Source organism: Heptranchias perlo, chromosome 5 (assembly GCF_035084215.1).
Source record: "Heptranchias perlo isolate sHepPer1 chromosome 5, sHepPer1.hap1, whole genome shotgun sequence".
In the NCBI taxonomy this organism is placed as follows: domain Eukaryota; kingdom Metazoa; phylum Chordata; class Chondrichthyes; order Hexanchiformes; family Hexanchidae; genus Heptranchias; species Heptranchias perlo.
Window position 1 is genome coordinate 130,670,508 of NC_090329.1, and position 22,830 is coordinate 130,693,337.

Consider the following 22,830-nt stretch of genomic DNA (forward strand, 5'->3'; position numbering starts at 1 on the left):
AGGAAGCACTGTGGGTAGCAAGGGCACAAAATGTACTCTGGGTGGGGGACTTCAATGTCCATCACCAAGAGTGGCTCGGGAGCACCACTGCTGACCGAGCTGGCCGAGTCCTGAAGGACATAGCTGCTAGACTGGGCCTGCGGCAGGTGGTGAGCGAACCAACACGAGGGAAAAACTTACTTGACCTCATCCTCACCAATCTACCTGTCGCAAATGCATCTGTCCATGACCGTATTGGTAGGAGTGACCACCGCACAGTCCTCGTGGAGATGAAATCCCGTCTTCGCACTGAGGACACCATCCAACGTGTTGTGTGGCACTACCACCGTGCTAAATGGGATAGATTCAGAACAGATCGAGCAGCTCAAAACTGGGCATCCATGTGGCACTGTGGGTCAGCAGCAGCCCCCCTTGCCCGCCGCCGGCTTCCCCCCTTGCCCGCCGCCGGCTTCCCCCCTTCCCCTGCTCACGGGTGGCCTCCTGGTTCTTGGAACTTCTCACACAACAGCTGCTGGCGCAAAACCACAATTAAAGATTCTCAATTACAGGATACCCAACCTTTATAAGGTTAATCCATTAAGATTTTTAGATGTCGCATGACCAGATGTAGCGTGACGAGACGATCAGGAATGCCTCCAACCAGAGTTGACATCCCTACTCCACCAGTACTGACGAGTTGCTGACACCCACCCCCCAGCACTTCAAACATTTGCAGCTGCAGCACATGGAGGGAAGGGATCCCAGTCAGGGTTCTGCAGGACATTAATTTCCCACCCCCGCCCGTCTCAATTTGGCTGGGATCTCCGAGGCACTCCGACCCTACAGCAGCCACCTTGTCCTGTGCAGGCTGCCAAAGCAGCAAATCCCAGGATCAGGACATCCCACCCTCAATGGAAATGGACCCCGGGATGGCAATGAACTGGGAAACCCAACAAACAGAAAATTAACTGAAATCACATACCGCTGGCAGGGCTCCAGAATGAGCCACGATCCCAGGTGAGGGTGAGAAAAAGAAGGAACACTGTAGGAGATACAGCCAATCCCGGGATATTTGGCTCATTCGATTTACAATAACCATTTTGAAAATAAGGATACCTGTTGCAAGTCGCTTAGGTATCCCTAATTTACAGGTTTCACAGTATTCCATCACACTCCTGACTTGTACGTTATAGGTGGTGAAGAGGCTTTGGAGAGTCAGGAGGTGAGCCATCTGCCACAGAATACCCAGCCTCTGACCTGTTCTAGTCATTTATGTGGCTAGTCCAGTTGAGTTTCTGGTCAAAGGTGACCCTCGGCTGTTAATGGTGGGACACTCACTGGTAATGCCATTGAATGTTGTGGGGAGATGGTTATAGTCTGGCACTTGTATGGCACAGATGTTAATTGCCACTGGGCTGGGTGTGCCTTTGTCGTGATTCAATGCTTATGTCGCAGTCGAATAGTCTGTCGAGTTTTATTCTTGGTTTTCTTTTTAGCGGTTTGATACAACTGAGTGGCTTGCTAGGCCACTTCAGAGCGCAGTTACGAGTCATCAAGTTGGTGTGGCACTGGAGTTACATATAGGCCAGACCTGGTAAGGATGGCAGATTTCCTTCCCGAAGGACATTGGTGAATCAGTTGCAAAAATACTCAATGTTTGCATTGTATGGTGGGGGGAAATGTAGTCACTTGTACTGCTGGTTATTGTGTAGAATCGGAAAATAAAACAGGCCATTTATCAAGGAATTTCAGATTGTAATCTTTATGGTTTTTTAACCCAGTGCATTTTACAAAGCAGGGTGGGCCTTCACAGGGAAAACCATCTGAAATAATAATTGAACAGTCCCATTGAGGAAAGAATCTGAGTCTTCTCAGTTTGCCTTGATTATTGAACTGGCTTTGGCCATGGAAGTTCTTGTTGGTGAGTTGTGTGAGCTCTAATTGCTTTATAGTGATTTAACTGCTGATGTGGGAAATTAAAAAATTAGTATTAATGAAGACAATGTGTGAATCTTAAAAAAAAAAAGCATTTCAAGACTAGATCCAATCGTGTCCTTGGATGCTGTCTTTTTGGATGCCGCAGTTACGCAAATAAAGCTTGTCACACAATGAAGTAAAAGAGCAAATGGTCATCTTTAACAAACTGGAGTCGAGCAGAAAATGTAGGTACTACTGCCATCTATTGAATATAGAATGTTAACAAATGCTTGAATTACTGAATTCCAAAACACCTCCAGTGTAGCTTTGGGTAGAAGTTTCCTGTGAACACAGATCCTACCATAAGGAGGGAGGGAAATGTAGATTCAAAAGTAAGTGGAAAATGTTGAGCTGATTCTGAAACCATTTTTTTAAAATTTAGAAATCGAAGATATGCTGTCGTTCAGTCCAAAAGTTTTCATCGCTAATACCAAGCAGCATGTTGAATGCCCACCACCAAGAGGACTGCCTCTGCCTGTTGTGTCATGGTATAGGGGCAGTGCACAAGTTCCAACTGAAGGGCGTGTCTACCAGGCTGGCAATGAGCTGGTCTTCAATGAGACTGCAGAAGAGGATTCTGGGATTTACACCTGTCATGCTAGAAACAAAGCTGGAGAGAAGACCAGGGAGCTGAGCATCACTGTGGCAAGTAAGAAGCAGTTGCTCAATTAAAGAAAAATAAAGAACTTGCATTTCTATTGTACATTTCACATTCTCAGGAAAGCATTCACAGCCAATGAATTACTTTTAAAGTGTAAAACATAGAAAATAAAAAAATTACAGCACTGAAGGAGGCCATTCAGCCCATCAGGTCAGTGCAGGTCGAAAAAGAGCCACCCAGCCGAACCCCACTTTCCAGCACTTGGTCCGTAGCCTTGTAGGTTACAGCACTTCAAGTGCACATCCAAGTACTTTCTAAATGAGTTGAGGGTTTCTGCCTCTACCACCCTTTCAGGCAGTGAGTTCCAGACCCCCACATCCTCTGGGTGAAAAAAATTCTCCTCCTGTCTAATCCTTCCACCAATTACTTTGAATCTATGCCCTCTGGTTATTGACCTCTTTGCTAAGGGAAATAGGTCCTGCCTATCCACTCTATCTAGGCCCATCATAACTTTATACACCTCAATTAAATCACCCCTCAGCATCCTTTGTTCCAAAGAAAACTACCCCAGCCTATCCAGTCTTTCCTCATAGCTAAAATTCTCCAGACCAGGCAACATCCTTGTAAATCTCCTCTCCAGTGCAATCATATCTTTCCTGTAATGTGACCAGAACTGTATGCAGTACTCAAGCTGTGGCTTAACTGGTATTTTATACAGTTCTAGCATAAGCTCCCTGCTCTTATATTCTATGCCTCAGTTAATAAAGGAAAGAAATAAAGTCAATATTACAGCCCATTTGCACACCTCAAGGTTCCACTAACAGCAAGTGTTTGCTAGGGGGAGTGTTTGCTAGTGCTGTTGGGGAGGGTTTAAACTAAAGTGGCAGGGGGATGGGAATCGATGCAGGAAGTCAGTGGGAAGTAAAGTGGTGACAGAAACAAAAGGCAGTAAGGGAGAGTGTACAAAACATGACCGGATAAATGGTCTGAGAAAGCACGGCAAAGACCAAGGGAAGTCTAGATTAAACTGCATTTATTTCAATGCAAGAAGTCTGATGGGCAAGGCAGATGAACTCAGGGCATGGATGGGTACATGGGACTGGGATGTTATAGCTATTACTGAAACATGGCTAAGGGAGGGGCAGGACTGGCAGCTAAATATTCCAGGGTACAGATGCTATAGGAAAGATAGAGCAGCAGGTAAGAGAGGAGGGGGAGATGTGTTCTTGATTAGGGAGAACATCACGGCAGTAGTGAGAGAGGATATATCCGAGGGTTCGTCCACGGAGTCTATATGGGTAGAACTGAAAAATAAGAAAGGAGAGATCACGTTGATAGGATTGTACTACAGACCCCCAAATAGTCAATGGGAAATTGAGGAGCAAATATGTAAGGAGATTACAGACAGCTGCAAGAAAAATAGGGTGGTAATAGTAGGGGACTTTAACTTTCCCAACATTGACTGGGACAGCCATAGCATTAGGGGCTTGGATGGAGAGAAATTTGTTGAGTGTATTCAGGAGGAATTTCTCATTCAGTAAGTGGATGGCCCGACTAGAGAGGGGGCAAAACTTGACCTCCTCTTGGGAAATAAGGAAGGGCAGGTGACAGAAGTGTTAGTGAGGGATCACTTTGGGACCAGTGATCATAATTCCATTTGTTTTAAGATAGCTATGGAGAAGGATAGGTCTGGCCCAAAAGTTAAAATTCTAAATTGGGGAAAGGCCAATTTTGATGGTATTAGACAGGAACTTTCAGAAGTTGATTGGGAGAGTCTGTTGGCAGGCAAAGGGACGTCTGGTAAGTGGGAGTCCTTCAAAAATGTGTTAACCAGGGTTCAGGGTAAGCACATTCTTTATAAAGTAAAGGGCAAGGCTGGTAGAAGTAGGGAACCTTGGATGACTCGGGAGATTGAGGCCCTAGTCAGAAAGAAGGAGGCGGCATATGACATGCATAGGCAGCTGGGATCAAGTGGATCCCATGAAGAGTATAGAGATTGCCGGAGTAGAGTTAAGAGAGAAATCAGGAGGGCAAAAAGGGGACATGAGATTGCTTTGGCAGATAAGGCAAAGGTGAATCCAAAGAGCTTCTACAAATACATAAAGGGCAAAAGAGTAACTAGGGAGAAAGTAGGGCCTCTGAAGAATCAACAAGGTCATCTATGTGCGGAACCACAAGAGATGGGTGAGATCCTAAATGAATATTTCGCATCGGTATTTACGGTTGAGAAAGGCATGGATGTTAGGGAACTTGGGGAAATAAATAGTGATGTCTTGAGGAGTGTACATATTACAGAGAGGGAGGTGCTGGAAGTCTTAACGCGCATCAAGGTAGATAAATCTTCGGGACCTGATGAAATGTATCCCAGGACGTTATGGGAGGTTAGGGAGGAAATTGCGGGTCCCCTAGCAGAGATATTTGAATCATCCACCGCTACAGGTGAGGTGCCTGAAGATTGGAGGGTAGCAAATGTTGTGCCTTTGTTTAAGAAGGGCAGCAGGGAAAAGCCTGGGAACTACAGACCGGTGAGCCTGACATCTGTCGTGGGTAAGTTGTTAGAGGGTATTCTGAGAGACAGGATCTACGGGCATTTGGAGAGGCAGGGACTGATTAGGAACAGTCAGCATGGTTTTGTGAGAGGAAAATCATGTCTCACAAATTTGATTGAGTTTTTTGAAGGGTTAACCAAGAAGATAGATGAGGGCTGTGCAGTCGACGTGGTCTACATGGACTTTAGCAAAGCCTTTGACAAGGTACCGCATGGTAGGTTGTTACAAAGGTTAAATCTCACGGGATCCAAGGTGAGGTAGCCAATTGGATACAACATTGGCTTGACGACAGAAGACAGAGGGTGGGTGTAGAGGGTTGTTTTTCAAATTGGAGGCCTGTGACCAGCGGTGTGCCTCAGGGATCGGTGCTGGGTCCGCTGTTATTTGTTATTTATATTGATGATTTGGATGAGAATTTAGGAGGTAAGTTTGCAGATGACACCAAGATTGGTGGCATCGTGGACGGTGAAGAAGGTTATCTAGGATTGCAACGGGATCTTGATAAATTGGGCCGGTGGGCCGATGAATGGCAGATGGAGTTTAATTTAGATAAATGTGAGGTGATGCATTTTGGTAGATCGAATCGGGCCAGGACCTACTCCGTTAATGGTAGGGCGTTGGGGAGAGTTATAGAACAAAGAGATCTAGGAGTACAGGTTCATAGCTCCTTGAAAGTGGAGTCACAGGTGGATAGGGTGGTGAAGAAGGCATTCAGCTTGCTTGGTTTCATTGGTCAGAACATTGAATACAGGAGTTGGGATGTCTTGTTGAAGTTGTACAACACATTAGTAAGGCCACACTTGGAATACTGTGTACAGTTCTGGTCACCCTATTATAGAAAGGATATTATTAAACTAGAAAGAGTGCAGAAAAGATTTACTAGGATGCTGCCGGGACTTGATGGTTTGACTTATAGGGAGAGGTTAGATAGACTGGGACTTTTTTCCCTGGAGAGTAGGAGGTTGAGGGGTGATCTTATAGAAGTCTATAAAATAATGAGGGGCATAGATAAGGTAGATAGTCAAAATCTTTTCCCAAAGGTAGGGGAGTCTATAACGAGGGGGCATAGATATAAGGTGAGAGGGGAGAGATACAAAAGGGTCCAGAGGGGCAATTTTTTCACTCAAAGGGTGGTGAGTGTCTGGAACGAGCTGCCAGAGGCAGTAGTAGAGGCGGGTACAATTTTGTCTTTTAAAAAGCATTTGGACAGTTACATGGGTAAGATAGGTATAGAGGGATATGGGCCAAGTGCAGGCAATTGGGACTAGCTTAGTGGTATAAACTGGGCGACATGGACATGTTGGGCCGAAGGGCCTGTTTCCATGTTGTAAACTTCTATGATTCTATGATTCTAGATAACGGACTAGTTTATCTGTTTTTGAAGGTTTTGGTTGAGAGATAAATGTTGGTTAGGATACTGGAGAAACCATCAAGTATTTTCACACATATATAGTGATAAAGCTGTGCAGAATATAAGGATGGGTGGCTTAGCAAGGTGAAGCCTCTGCCCATGATTCTCAAGCCAGGTACCAGCAGGTAAATTAGCACTTTCTCTTTCAGCTGCCACTTCGCCCAGTCAGTTCAGCTGAGGTCAAGAACTCAGCAACCATATGGAACTCACCAACGATAATCTTCAACCCTGCTCCCCTTCAGAAAGTGCCCTCGGTTTAATGTCTCATCCAAAATACAGCAACTCCAACAATGCAGCACACGCTCACATTTCAGGGATTGAAAGAAACGAAAGAACTTGTGTTTATATAATGCCTTTCTTGTCCTCTTTTGCACCCAATGAATCATTTTTGAATTGTACTAACTGTCACACAGGGAAACATGGCAGCTAATTTGGCAACAGATTCCACAAACAGCAAATAAGATATATAACCATAAACTGTTTTGTTGTACTTGGTTGAGGGATGGATGTTGACCAGGACACTGGGAGAACTCCCCTGCTCTTGAATAGTGCCATAAGATTGTTAATGTCCCCCTGAGCAGGCAGGTGAGATCTTGGTTTAACGTCTCATCTGAAAGAAGGTTCCTATGACAACACAGCACTGCCTCAGCACTGCACTGAAGTATCCACCTCAGATTGTGTGTCCTGCAGTGGGTTTAAACCTGCAACTTGGATTCAGACAAGAATGCCAAGCTGACACTTGTAACGGGAATAACTAATTTGTGTTTTTGGGCCAGTTACTGGGGGCATTAAACTCTGGGGCTGAGGGGGAAAATCAACTGATTTTTAAAAATTCGTTCATGGGACGTGGGCGTCGCTGGCGAGGCCGGCATTTATTGCCCATCCCTAATTGTCCTTGAGAAGGTGGTGGTGAGCCGCCTTCTTGAACCGCTGCAGTCCGTGTGGTGAAGGTTCTCCCACAGGGCTGTTAGGAAGGGAGTTCCAGGATTTTGACCCAGTGACGATGAAGGAACGGCGGTATATTTCCAAGTCGGGATGGTGTGTGACTTGGAGGGGAACGTGCAGGTGGTGTTGTTCCCATGTACCTGCTGCTCTTGTCCTTCTAGTGGTAGAGGTCGTGGGTTTGGGAGGTGCTGTCGAAGAAGCCTTGGCGAGTTGCTGCAGTGCATCCTGTGGATGGTAAACACTGCAGCCACTGTGCGCCGGCGGTGAAGGGAGGTGAATGTTTAGGGTGGTGGATGGGGTGCCAATCAAGCGGGCTGCTTTGTCCTGGATGGCGTCGAGCTTCTTGAGTGTTGTTGGAGCTGCACTCATCCAAGCAAGAGGAGAGTATTCCATCACACTCCTGACTTGTGCCTTGTAGATGGTAGAAAGGCTTTGGGGAGTCAGGAGGTGAGTCACTAGCCACAGAATACCCAGCCTCTGACCTGCTGTTGTAGCCACAGTATTTATATGGCTGGTCCAGTTAAGTTTCTGGTCAATGGTGACCCCCAGGATGTTGATGGTGGGGGATTCGGCAATGGTGATGCCTTTGAATGTCAAGGGGAGGTGGTTAGATTCTCTCTTGTTGGAGATGGTCATTGCCTGGCACTTGTCTGGCACGAATGTTACTTGCCACTTATGAGCCCAAGCCTGGATGTTGTCCAGGTCTTGCTCCATGCGGGCTCGGCCTGCTTCATTATTTGAGGGGTTGTGAATGGAACTGAACACTGCAATCATTAGCGAACATCCCCATTTCTGACCTTATAAGAACATAAGAACATAAGAAATTGGAGCAGGAGTAGGCCAATCGGCCCCTCGAGCCTGCTCCGCCATTCAATAAGATCATGGCTGATCTGATCCCAACCACAAATCTAAAGAACACAAGAAGTCGGAGCAGGACCCGGCCACATAGCCCCTGGGCCCTCTCCGCCACCCACAGGGCATTGACCGATCCGAACTCAGCTTCATGTCCAATTTCCTGCCCGCTCCCCATAACCCCTAATTCCCTTTACTTCTAGGAAACTGTCTATTATGATGGAGGGAAGGTCATTGATGAAGCTGCTGAAGATGGTTGGGCCTAGGACACTGCCCTGAGGAACTCCTGCAGCAATGCCCTGGGGCTGAGATGATTGGCCTCCAACAACCACTACCATCTTCCTTTGTGCTCGGTATGACACCAGCCACTGGAGTGTTTTCCCCCTGATTCCCATTGATTTCAATTTTACTCGGGCTCCTTGATGCCACACTCGGTCAAATGCAGCCTTGATGTCAAGGGCAGTCACTCTAACCTCACCTCTGGAATTCAGCTCTTTTGTCCATGTTTGGACCAACGCTGTAATGAGGTCTGGAGCCGAGTGGTCCTGGCGGAACCCGAACTGAGCATCAGTGAGCAGGTTATTGGTGAGTAAGTGCCGCTTGATAGCACTGTCGATGACACCTTCCATCATTTTGCTGATGAGTTGGCTGATGGGGCGGTAATTGGTCGGATTGGATTTGTCCTGCTTTTCGTGGACAGGACATACCTGGGCAATTTTGCACATTGTCGGGTAGATGCCAGTGTTGTAGCTGTACTGGAACAGCTTGGCTAGAGGCACAGCTAGTTCTGGAGCACAAGTCTTCAGCACTACAGCCGGGATGTTGTCGGGGCCCAGAGCCTTTGCTGTATTCAGTGCACTCAGCCGTTTCTTGATATCACGTGGAGTGAATCGAATTGGCTGAAAACTGGCTTCTATGATGGTGGGGATATCGGGAGGAGGCCGAGATGGATCATCCACTCAGCACTTCTGGCTGAAGATGGTTGCAAATGCTTCAGCCTTGTCTTGTGCTGGACTCCTCCATCATTGAGGATGGGGATGTTTGCAGAGCTTCCTCCTCCTGTTAGTTGTTTAATTGTCCACCACCATTCACGACTGGATGTGGCAGGACTGCAGAGCTTTGATCTGATCCGTTGGTTGTGGAACCGCTTAGCTCTGTCTATAGCATGTTGCTTCTGCTGTTTAGCATGCATATAGTCCTGAGTTGTAGCAATCTCAGAACTACATGCATAATTTCCCTTATTTGATTGCTATCCAATCCCTCCCTGTTAAAATATGTACGTGTGCACATTGAGTGAGGACTGAACTGGGCTTAGCTGTGATGGCCCAAACCTTCGACAAGCAGTCATTGTTATGTTGACTCACGCATGAAGAATCGAGGTACTGGACAGCTGCCAGTGCCGACAGGACCATAGCTGTTAAGGAGTCGACACATAAGAACAGAAGGACATAAGAAATAGAAGCAGGAGGAGGCCATACGACACCTCGAGCCTGCTGCGCCATTCATAGCTGATCTTCAACCTCAATTCCACTTTGCTGTCTGACACCTTCAGAGGAAGAAATAAATCGGACTCCTTGATTACTGTTTGGACACTTTTAAGCTCTGCCCTCCATTACTACAGATTCCTTTTTTTCTGATGGGCAAGTAGAAACTGGAGCCTTCCTGTTACTGTTACCATTGGGTTCCCTTTCAGGAGCTTATGAACACGTGCCCCTGTCTTGTTCTGAAAATTGATGCTGGAACTTCATAATGAATACTGTTAACAGTAACTTTCTCCCTTTAGCTTTTCCCCTCCAATTTTTCTCCCATACCTATCCCTCTCCCCTGACCTGAAGCACTCATGCTGGATTCAGTTCCAGAAGTGCCCACTGCTTTGCCCAAGGGGCCATTTTTCATGTGTGAGCCTGGATGATGAGTCTCAGCAAGCTATTCCTGCCAGGCCATCACAACTGATCTGAACGTCCTTAACTTATGTCAGTGTATGCAATTTTAGAAAGGATCCCTGGGAAAGCGATCAGATGCTGGAAATGTGCCAGAGTTTGTTTTTTCCCTCTCCCCCCTTTCTAGCATGGAGTCCTAGAGTATAGTGCCTCCTATTACCACCCACAGCAAATAGCAGTGATCGAACGTGGAACCTCTGATCTGTGTGGCTTAGTGCCACACTTCATGGTACATTTACCAACTGAGCCATCAGGGGAGTGCGGTTTGACTTTAACAGCTTGATGGAATCCTGTTTTATTTCCTTTCAATATCATTTTAAAACAAGACAAATAATAGTCTTTTGTTAATGATCTGGAAAGCTCATTCTGTCCTTAAAGTGTAGTGGAATAGACATGTTTGGTTTTACAAATTTATTCTTGTACATTCTTCTTTCCACTCACAGCAATCCCAGAGTGGGTGGTCAGGCCAACAGACTGTCAGCTCGATGAAGGGAAGCCAGGATTCTTGCACTGTAGCACCCGGGCCACCCCAACTCCCACTGTCACTTGGTTCCGGAACATTGTGGACATTTCTGGTGTAAGTATGTCACTGATGGTTGGAGGCATCGATGTGGTTTATATGTGGCTCACATTGGCGAAAGAGGCGTCAATATAAATGTTTATCCTCCCTTCTGAAGACAATAATTCATGTTCAGATATGGTTCCATGAGCAACAGCCACACTTCTGCATTTCACCTGAGGAGCCATTTTTCAAGTATGAATCCTGGCTGTTGACAGGCTATTCAACCAGAGGGAGCATCTCAGCTGAGTCCTGTTGTTTTTCCTGTTCAGTGTTTGCGCATATGCGCTTTGAGCAGGGATTACTGAATTTGCAGTTAGGAGCTCTGGATGATTTTCTGCTCCTCCCTTACTCAGGAATACTGAGGCCAATTGTAGCGCCACTATCGCAGTCTTGGCTGATATCAGCTAACAGCACATATGGAGCATTAGATGGTTTTTGTTCAATGGCAACAATTTAATTTATGGAATAACAATGTTAGGTTTCACTTTTAACCTTGCTTTAGTAAGGAGTCGTACAACACCAGGTTATAATCCAACAGCTTTATTTGAAATCACAAGCTTTCGGAGCTTTGCTCCTTCGTCAGGTGAGTGAAGGGTTCCATAAAGGCACAGCATATATAGTCAGAGAACAATGCCTGGTGATTACACATCTTTCCAACTGCCCGTTATCACACCTCGGCAGAGAGATACTCACAGCAATCAAAGGAGTGAATGGTGTTCAGACAGGTTAGTCAGGGAAACATTACATCCAAGAATATTGAATATACAAGGGGTCAGATCACAAAGACAGAGAGAGAGAGACCAGTTGTATTAAAAACAGATAACTTTTTTTCGCTGGTGGGGTTACATGTAGCGTGACATGAACCCAAGATCCCGGTTGAGGCCGTCCTCATGGGTGCGGAACTTGGCTATCAATTTCTGCTCGACGATTTTGCGTTGTCGTGTGTCTCGAAGGCCGCCTTGGAGAACACTTACCCGAAGATCGGTGGCTGAATGTCCTTGACTGCAGGAGCAAAGCTCCGAAAGCTTGTGATTTCAAATAAAGCTGTTGAACTATAACCTGGTGTTGTACGACTCCTTACATTTGTCCACTCCAGTCCATCACCGGCATCTCCACATCCTTGCTTTAGTAGTGAGCCCTACGTGGACAGCACTGCATTATGGCATTTCAGCAGAGTCTTTAGTATAACTGCCTCTTAACAATTTAAAGAAAGAAAGAACTTGCATTTATATAGTGCCTTCACGACCTCAGTCCCAGTTGCTTTACAGCCAATGAAGTACTTTTGAAGTGTTGTCACTGTTGTAATGTAGGCAGTGCAGCCAATTTGCACACAGAAAGGATCCACAAACCAGATAATCTGTTTTTCGGTGTTGATTGAGGGATAAATAGTGGCTAGGACACCGAGAAGAACTCCCCTGCTCTTCGAATAGTGCCATGGCACCTCAGACAGTGCAGCATTTTGTGTTCAAGTCTCTGGAGTGGGCCTTGAACCCTCAACCTTCTGACTCAGAGGCAAGAGTGCTACCACTGAGCCACAGCTGATACCTAAAGTAAATGTTAATGTTTTATTGTCAAAGTGCTTTTGTACAGTCATGAAGCAGCTGAATCAAATGTTAACCTGAAAAGGGTTGCCCCCAAGGGGTATGTTGCTGAGTCATCAACTGTTGGGTCTGTTGAACTCTCAACTATAGAAACAAAAGCTGGTAGAACCTGAATCCACATTTACCTTTGTTCACTGGTGCCACATAGTGGAGCAACTTTCTCGAACAGCAACTAGTCAGATTGCATAGTAGATGGAAGGGTCAAAAACACTTTCAATGACTAATGCTAATTGGTATTGTAGCAAGTATATTCTTGCAAGATATACTCATCCATCACTTGTGCGCATGTAACACCTGTGGTAGTGTTCAAGCACCAATACACTTCCAGTGAAACCAATTAATATTAACCATTCAAAGTGACTAATTGAACATTACTTACAGAAAGTTTCCCAACTGCTTAGTTTCAGGTGCTGGTGTCATACTGCTGGTGAGAACTGGACATGCAGGTACTAGAGAAAAGGATTAGGTTTCTGGAACAGAACAAGATGTTTAGATTTCCACCTGTTTTATGTACATCCTGTTTGAGTGTTCTCATCAAATTATTACTCTGGACTAAGCATGCTGCTGGCTTCATTTTGTAATTAGAAAGGAAGTCTTAAAATTCTGACATTCTTTAGAGAAAATGACAAAATTCATTTGAAGCTTGAACTACATGGTGATATATTTCATCCACGGTTGTATATATGATATCTTATTGCTTTCTGGTATAATATTTTAGAAAATCATGTATAGATGCAGATGAGGGAGGCCATTTAGCCCATGTTCGCTCATCCACTTAAAATGAAAAACATACAATCTTCCATCATGTCACCTAATTGTTTATTTCACTACACTTCACTACATTACCAGGAAGTTTTTGTCATTCTTTGTGTGACATAGTCCTTCCTGACCTGTCCTATACTTTTCATTCATTTTGACTATTGCCCCTTGTTCCAGCATCCTTGCTCCAGATTAATCTAATGTACCAATTAAGATCTTTATACTTTTATAAACTGCCCTCTTAGTCGCCTCCCTTCACTGATAAAGGGCCTCATTTTCTCCAGTCTGTCCTTGTAGCTCAGTCGTTCGACAGGATGGCGCATTCTCTTGGCTTTTCTCTGCACTGCCCAACTTGAATGTTTCCCTCATGCCTTGATGACCAAAACTGAACTCCCTTCGTGAGGTGCAGTTTGACCAGGACGCTACTGTTTTAACATGACATCCTCCAACTTATATTCAACTGATTTAAGCATTTCATTTGTTGCCGTGCTCTCTATGGTGGTGTGTACATCCTCAGTGAGCCCACAGGGCTCAATGTGGCAAACATGATGTCCAATTTATTGCCTTAAAATGCTATTCGGTACTTGAAGGTCGAGCTTTTTTTTCTTCTAGTCATCATATGTGAATCCTAGACTGTGAGTGTTGGTAGGCCGTTCAAATGTAGAGTCCATTGTACTCGAGCCCGATTCCTGTCCTTACCCAACTCCAGTACCACACTATGTGGTTGACTGTTAATGCCCTCTGAAGTAGCCTAGCTAGCCACTCATTTGTAAACTCAAGAAGCACCACCACCTCAGAGCTAGGCAATGCAATTTAACTTATCTAGGTTCACCTCACCTCATGAAGCGCAACTTCACAAATGAACTGAAATAAAATTGCAGCTAGGATATTGCGTATACCAAAGCAACTTTTCCATTCAACAGGCTTTAATGTTGACACGTTAACCATCTTCCACCCACCCCCCCCCCCCACCCCCAAGCTAGCTGAAGCCCAATTTTTAAATCATAATTCCTCTGTCTGAGGTCATTTAGGAAAAAAATACAGAAATGTTCTTTATTTGACACAGGATGTAGGCTGTACTATTTTTATTGTTTAGCCTGTGGCTACCAGACTGCTGTGATTTCAGTGGCTCCTGATTGTCATGATTAATTTGCAGGACAGTCGGTTTGAGGTGTTTGACAATGGAACTCTGCGTATTAATAATGTGGAGGTGTACGATGGAACTCTGTACAAATGTCAAAGCAGCACTCCAGCAGGGTACATCGAGGGATATGCACGTGTCCAAGTCCTAGGTAAGTGCAGGCATTCATTCACTGCAGGTAGCTAACTTGGATGATTTTGATTTTGATTTCTAACAATCTCTGAATTGGTTAAATTCAGTCATTTTGTTTTGAGTATGAATTCAGTAGTAAAGATATTCTGTACAAGGTAAATCCCACACCAGTTCTGCTGCAGAACTAGACTGAACAGAAAACCCCAAACCTGGACATCATGGAGCTGTTCCCCAGATATGAAGATCCTACTCTTAAAATTGAAGAGCCCCATAGCAGTGGTGTTCGAGAGATATAAAAACACACATTGATTTATTAGCTAATTTTCTCTTCCTACATGGGACTTATCCAAAGCTCTATCAGCCATTCGCTGATACGCAAACAATTGAGCCCCCTGCAGGCCACAAGCCTACCTAACAGCTATGCAGGGTGTACATATGATTCTTCATATTTGGACTTCCTTCCCTAAAAGGAGTTCTAGGCAGAAAGGATCTGTGGAACACTCATGATAAGGGATTGGAACCGTCAGCAAGATCTAAGCTATGAAGCAATGAGGCCTCGAGACGTGATACTGAAGTCTATTCTACAAGGTAGAGGGAAGGCCAAAGGAGATACCGGCAAAGAATGAACAAACTTGCATTGATATAGCGCTTTTCACAACCTCCGGACGTCCAAATGCACTTCAGTCAGTGAAATACTTTTGAAGTGTAGTCACTGTTGTAATGTAGGGAAATATGGCATCCAATCTGTGCACAGCAAGGTCCCACAAACAGCAATGAGATAAATGATCACTTAATCTGTTTTTAGTGATGGTTAAGGGATAAATGTTGGCCAGGACACAGAACACCCCTGCTCTTCAAAATAGTGCCATGGGATGTTTTACCTCAACGTCTCATCTGACAGTGCAGCACTCATTTAGGACTACACTGCAGTGTCAACCGAGATTATGTGTTCAAGTCTCTGGAGTGGGGCTTGAACCCACAACAGCAACAACAACTTGCATTTATATAGCGCCTTTAACATAGTAAAATGTCCCAAGGTGCTTCACAGGAGCGATTTTCAAACAAAATTTGACACCGAGCCACGTAAGGAGATATTGGGACAGGTGACCAAAAGCTTGGTCAAAGCGATAGGTTTAAAGGAGGAGAGAGAGCTGGAGAGGTTTAGGGAGGCAATTCCTGGTACCATTCTAGTGAATCTCCTCTACCCTTCTGCACTCTCTCTAAGGTCTTGACATCTTTCTTTAAGTGTGGTATGCAGAATTGGCCACAGTACTCCAGCTGGGGCCTAACCAATGCTTTATAAAGGTTTAGCATGACATCCTTGCTTTTATACTCTGTGCCTCTATTTATAAAGCTAATGATCCCAAATGCCTTTTTAACAGCATTCCCAACTTGTCCTGTCATCTTCGAAGACTTGTGTACGTGCACCCACAGGTCTCTCTGTTCTTGCACCCCCTTTAAAATTGTACCATTTCCTTTATATTGCTTCTCCACATTCTTCCTACCAAAATGAATCACTTCAAACTTCTCTGCGTTAAATTTCATCTGTGCCATGTGTCTGCCATTTCACCAGTCTGTCTACATTCTCCTGAAGTCTGTTACTATCCTCCTCACTGTTTACTATATTTCCGAGTTTCATGTCATCTGCAAACTTTGAAGTGATGCCCTATATACCCACATCCAGGTCATTTATATCTATATATCTAATCTCAAAAAGAGCAGTGGTCCCAACACTGACCCCTGGGGGACACTATGGCACACTTCCCTCTAATTTGAAAAACAACTTTTTACAACAAAATCAAGATGTTTTTCCATTTTTCTTCTGCTTATACAGCCAAGGATCCCGTACCATTACCATTTTTTAAAAAAAGTTTCAAGTAGCAGTAACATCATTCATTTGCAGGTTAGGGAAATAATCAGTGCCTTCCTCACTGGTTGCTTTTGAGGGGTTGTGGCAATTTTAATTTCTTCTCAATAGACATGAGTTCATGACACGAAACTGCAAGTGAGATATGCAGTCATTCAACAGCCACCAACAGACTGAAATTGAAGCAGTGGTGTTCCTGAATAAATAAATTTATAATTCACAATGTTCTGCCATTGAAAATCTGAACTTTGGAACAGTGCAAAACGCAGGCTTTTGTTAGATTCACTCATTTTGGTTTGAAAATGAGACCCGTTTTTATTTCTGTGTTTAAATGGTTTGATCTGTCTATTTTTGATGATAAGTCTCACTCCTATCATTTCCTTGATATTGACAATTCTGCAAAATGTTAGTTCAACCTGCAGAATTGTCGGTAGTTGGGAGGACGGCGAGGTAATTGCTTTCAATAAAAAGTTACTCATGGTTTTCTAAATGATTAATGGTGCTGCAAACAGTATATAGTACAGACCAAACAACGCATTGCTGGGTATAGCAGCTGTCTGGTCATGATGGCCAGAGAGGAATCTGAAGTAGTTCTTATGTTTACATATTCCCAGAATCATTGTCAGATCCACTATTATTTGCACTTCTAATAGAGAACATAACCAAGATCAGTTTGTAATAACAGATTGAAGCAATTGTTAAAACATTCTCTCTCCATGGCCTGAAAATCATTTGGCTTTGAGATAGTAGGATTCACCCTCCCCGCGCCTCCCCCCCATTAATTCTTTCCCCTTCTTTCCTGAAGGCATTGACTCTTGTGGCATACTCTCCATGGGTGCAGATAGCCAAATGCCTAACCTAAACAGTGAATGTTGGCAGGCAATTGGAGGGCTTCACAACCAAGCACAATGCTATTCTCACCTGACATTCACACACATCCCATCAGGGCTCACTGGATAATGATCGTGAGCAGGAATGCTAGTTAACTTTTTTTTAACCTTTCTTAGCTAAGGACAATGAAGTCAATTGCAGCGCCCCTTCCGCTTCTGTGGCTGAGATCACCTAACTCAGCACAGAGATCAAATCTGGTCTGTACAGCTTAGTTCTACACAGGATAGAGACTTCACTCACCAAGCCAAAAAGGGTGGAGGATAATAACTTGTGGGATTTAATTGTGATATGTAATGATTTTTATTTTTCTTGTACCACCTTGGGGACAAGGTGAGCAATCTCTAAACTGTTTCTATCTCATGTCGTCTGAAGTGCCCAACATTGAGCCACCCACATCTTGCGATTCTTTCTATTCTGTGTTGCAGAGAAGCTCAAGTTCACACCTCTTCCACAACCACAGCAGTGTATGGAGCTGAATAAGGATATGACGATCCAGTGCTCTGCCACTGGCCGTGAGAAACCAGTCATCAAATGGAGCAAAAACGGTGAGAGTTTGCATTACTTCAGCGCTGAACGCCTTGGCCTGTTTAATACTGTGGCAGAATGCAAATCAACCAATTCCAATAAAATCTGTATCTTGTTTTCAGTCTTGTCAGAACTTTACTAGTTACCTTTATCAAATATTGAAAACCATAAAACAGAGTCAATGAAATCGGAACATGTCCTCTGTAACAAAAGAGATGCATCATTGAGAAGCTGGGGCGGTTTTCCTTAGAGCAGAGAAGGTTGATAAGTGTTAAATCATGAAGGGTTTAGCAAAAGTAAATAAAGAGAAACTGTTCCCATTGGAGGAAGGATTGAGAACCAGAGGACACAAATTTAAGGTGTTTGGCAAAAGCACCAAAGGCGACATGAGGAAAAGCTTTTTTACACAGCAAGTAGTTATGACCTGGGATGCGCTGCCTGAAAGGGTGGTGGAGGCAGATTCAATCATGGCTTTCAGAAAGGAATTAGATAAATACTTGGAGAAAAAATTTGCAGGGCTACGGGAAAAGAACTGGGGAATGGGACTAACTGGATTGCTCTTACAAAGAGCTGGCATGGGCTCGATGGGCCGAAAGGACTCCTGTGCTGTAATGATTCTATTATTGTGGCCTAGATTTAAGCAACATTCCCATATTGGTCTGTGTGTGAAAGGTTTCATTTGTGTTTTATGGGTGAGATTCTAATTTCTTCCCTTCCCCATTGGTGATCCTTTGGCATAGCATATATCATCCACAGACAAACAATCTGTTCCTTAGACCTCTCAATGTTATTATAGAATCATAGAAGTTTACAACATGGAAACAGGCCCTTCGGCCCAACATGTCCATGTCGCCCAGTTTATACCACGAAGCTAGTCCCAATTGCCTGCACTTGGCCCATATCCCTCTGGCAGCTGTGCAAAGATGGCCCATAATATTGCCTCCATTTCAGATTTCTTCCCTCCCTGAAAAGCCTCAGCTTGCTCTCTCCACACATTGATATCGCTGAGATCATCAACTTGAGCCCCAACTCTCTAGCTCATTTGGGGTTTATGATTAATAGATTGGAACACAAATTGTTTTCTCTAGAGGATAGGCCATTTTCCTTTCACAGCTCATTTGGCTAGAGGTAGTGAACTAGGATGGACAAGGGCTTTCAACTCTGTGAGGGGGAATTATGAAGGTTTTTTTTTAGTTTTTTATTTTTTTAATTTCCATTTTTGTTCTTAAATTACAAATAAATAGCTTAGCAATTGAATATTGAAATGGGATTTCAGTAAATGCTGCCAATTTCATGGTTTTGCGTTTTGAAATGTTCTTTCCCCCGCACTCCCTTGCTATCCTTGTCTAATTAACCTTTTTTCGTGTGTGAGCCTGGCGAGAAAGAGTCAGCAGGCTCTTCGCCTATGAAGAGTCTCCTAGCCAAGACTGACCCTATCCTCAACCAGTGTTCACCCATGCATGTTGAGGCATAGTTCATTGGAAAGCAATCACGAGCTAGAATCCAAGCAGAAGCTATTATTGTTATCTCCTCCCAAACAATGGTATTACATAGTATTATAGCACAGAAACAGGCCACTCGGCCCAACTGGTCTGTGCCAGTGTTTATGTTCCACACGAGCATCCTCCCACCCTAATTCAACTAACCCTATCAACATATCCATCTATTCCATTCTCCCTCATGTGCTTACCTAGATGCCCCTTAAATGCATCTATGCTATTTGCCTCAACCACACTATGCGGTAGCAAGTTCCACATTCTAACCAGTCTCAGCAAAGAAGTTGAACGTTGCCTCAGCTGCTATCAGCTTACCCAGTATCAATTGACCTGAACGTACCAGGTCAGGCAGGGGAAACTTTAGCAGAATTTGTGTTACCAGTGGTCAGCCTGTAACCCCTGCCAGAAGTGTGTGTGCATATGGATCATCATTGACTGCAATTTCACACCCCGTCCCCGGATAACATTCATCGTTGAGCAAACCTGGGGGTCTCCTGGTTGTTCAGGTTTAGTACCACATTAGGTGCCTTTGCCCACTAAAATAGCAAGGTGCGACTTGTGTTGTTCTTCATGCTGCACATGCTTTTGTTACAGTGTTGATGGATTTTGAATAGTCCTGCGTCAGAAAATAGTGGACTATTTCAAACAAGTGGATGTGAAATTCAGTCATCTATTGGAAAATTCCCCCCAAAGTTTTACAATGTTTAATGTGGGTTTTATTTGTTCCTCTCTTGGATACAATGATTCTTTACTGGAGTACACTTCCACAGACGACTGTTGAAGCCAAGTGATCATTTGCTCAACGGTGAATGCCATCCAGGGGGCGGGGTGTGAAATTGCAGTGAATGATGATCCATACACACATACTTCTAGCAGGGGTTACAGACTGGCCACTGGGAACACAAATCCTGGTGCAGTTTCCCCTCCCTGTCCTGGTACGCTCAGGTCAGTTGTCCCTGTACCATCGCCTGGCTAATATCAGCTAACATGGGAAAGACCAGGGATCCGCACTGTGTGGCTCAGCTACTCACTTCGAGTGAAGCTGGTGAGCTGTTGATTTTTTTTTTGTTATCATGATTTGCTTCCCTTTCCTGACACGGTTTTTAATAGTGCAGCTTTGGATTATCCCAGTGTCTGTTTTCTGTGAGTTTCACTTGGCTTCACATAACTTTTGTTGTTTCTTTAACTGGTATATCTGTGCATACAGACGGAAGTCGCATATCCCCTCACGTTAGGCAGGAAGCCGGATTATTGCATTTTACCAAAGTGACCAAAAGTGACGCTGGACACTATGCCTGTATTGCATCAAACAGTCAAGGGAAAATCAGGGCATCTGTGCGCCTCATTGTTGCAGGTAAGATGGTTTCTGCCACTACTTTAGCCACCGGCTCTTTTCGGTCAGCAACTAAAATTGCCTGTTTAATCAGTCTACCTATTGCAGTGCGCCTTACAGTCCATCAGTAATTCCTCTGGTAATGCAATCTTTACCTCCAAATCAGCCCTCGATGGACCGAACAACTTTTCTCGGATGATTTGCTAAATCTAAACACATTGACACATGCAAAGTGCAGTGTTAAAATCCAGTAACATTTATAAAAAGTTGTGTAGTTTTATTTAATCTTTCAAAAATCAAACTAAGGAAATAACATTTTTAGTCTCAACAACAAGACGACTAGGTGACACAGTGGAGCACTTTCGTTCCGGTCCAGATTGAAATCAAAGGCTCCCCTCTTTGTTGGTTGTCATGGTCCTATATAAAATTGGTTTGGGCCATCTCAACCAGTTTCTTATGGATCCTCTCTTACTCTGTATCTGACCCAGGTGCTACCAGACCTGGGAGTGCTTGCTGCTGGCAATAGGGATGAAAAAAAACAGATTATTTCCTTTAGGACTGAAATTTCTCCTTTTGATGCATTTAAAGTGAATAATTTTTCTTTCTTTCAAAAAATACACACAGACACACACAACTTCCTATCTTATCTTTTCCCTAGTTTTACCGAAGTTTAAGATGGAGCCAGAGAACACAACTGTGTACCAGGGATATATTGCGGTGCTGAACTGTCAAGCCACTGGGGAACCCCAGCCTAACATTCATTGGAAAGTAAAGGAGAAGATCCTGGACTCCAGCAAGGGCACACAGAGGTATGAGGCACTCTGCTACTGCTGGTAGGCAATATCAACATGAAGTGCAATTGTTCTGGGACAATCACCTTAAGTCACTGGTCAGTGAGTGGGGAAAAAGAGAAGGGAAGACTCCACTTTCAATTTAGCTGTGAATTACCTGAATCCATGCATCACCGCTCCCGACAGTAAGATTGAAATATGAAACTCGATACGTCGAATTATGGATGCAGATCCTACCTTTCAGTGGCATTCCAACAGTTGTTACCACTACTAGGAGAAAATATTTTTACCCAGTTTTCTCTCCTCGTGATGGTGGGGTGCAGTTCCATAGGGGCTTGTACTTCACCCAGAAGTGGCCATTGTTTCACGTGGGAACCTAGTGAGCATTGGCCCGCTGAGGGGCTGTTGCATCTGAGCTTAATCCTGTCCTCAAAAGAAATACACACGCTTTCTAGTCGGTATCGTTAAATAACAAACAAGAACCCAGATTTATTTTTCCTTCCCTAGCTTTCACCACTGCTCCAGCCAAGATCAGTTAACAGCACAGACCAGGAACTAAACTTGGACCCTTTCTGGCCTGCAGGAGTCTGTTTCATGCTTGGTAGTGTATTTAACAAGTGAGCCTTTGGGGCTCATAAAAGTTTTCATGCGGCTCATTATTAAAAGTAATGGTGAAGGTAGAACTTTGGGAGTAGGATTCCCTGCAGCGCTCCACCTGATACAGATATCCTTGTTACTTTGGGACTTTATTCCCCAATAGTGCAACATAGGCCAATCCCCAATGATCTGGCAGCTTAGAACTAGGCCTGCCGACAACCTGTCTGCAAACTTCACACGCCCTCTAATGTCGAACTGCACAAACCAGTCCTGTACCCAGTTTGGCACAAACACCAGCTGGTGCTGTGAGCAGATATCTGGAATATTGCCTTAAACATGAAGCCTTTGACTGAGTAGCCTTGTCTAATTCTTCTAATGGTTTGTTTCTGAATACTTTACTGCAGGGTACAGAAAGTGGCAAATGGTTCCTTGATAATCTATGATGTCAGTGCAGCAGATACTGGAAAATACACCTGTATCGCTGGCAACAACTGCAACATCCAGCATCGAGATGCTTTTCTCTATGTTGTTGGTGAGTAATTACTACTGATTTATGCAGTTCTCCTCTTCACTTTATACTTGTGCATTGATTGTCAATTGGGGCTTTATTTTGAAACTAGGACAAAGCTCCTAACTTTACTTCATGATCTTTCTTTTTGTATGTTCTTGCAGATAAACCAGCTGTTCTTGAAGAAAATGAAAACCAGCACACTCCATATAAGATGATCCAGACGATTGGCCTCTCTGTTGGAGCTGCAGTAGCTTACATTATCATTGTACTAGGTCTTATGTTCTATTGCAAAAAACGGCGCAAGGCAAAAAGGTTGCAGAAGGGACCAGAGGGAGAGGAACCTGAAATGGAGGTGCTGAATGGTAAGAGA

General features: G+C 44.2%; 1 protein-coding gene across 1 annotated transcript in view; it reads left to right on the forward strand.

Annotated features, from left to right (window-relative positions):
- The window catches only part of LOC137322115 (inactive tyrosine-protein kinase 7-like), a 270,592-nt gene that overhangs the window by 217,197 nt on the left and 30,565 nt on the right, over nucleotides 1-22,830 (forward strand). Inside the window, exons 7-14 of the mRNA XM_067985213.1 lie at nucleotides 2,339-2,605; nucleotides 10,698-10,831; nucleotides 14,333-14,468; nucleotides 17,633-17,752; nucleotides 20,436-20,582; nucleotides 21,220-21,370; nucleotides 22,354-22,481; nucleotides 22,622-22,822. Of these exons, the coding sequence (XP_067841314.1) occupies nucleotides 2,339-2,605; nucleotides 10,698-10,831; nucleotides 14,333-14,468; nucleotides 17,633-17,752; nucleotides 20,436-20,582; nucleotides 21,220-21,370; nucleotides 22,354-22,481; nucleotides 22,622-22,822 (1,284 nt within the window). The remainder of the gene's footprint in view (nucleotides 1-2,338; nucleotides 2,606-10,697; nucleotides 10,832-14,332; nucleotides 14,469-17,632; nucleotides 17,753-20,435; nucleotides 20,583-21,219; nucleotides 21,371-22,353; nucleotides 22,482-22,621; nucleotides 22,823-22,830) is intronic.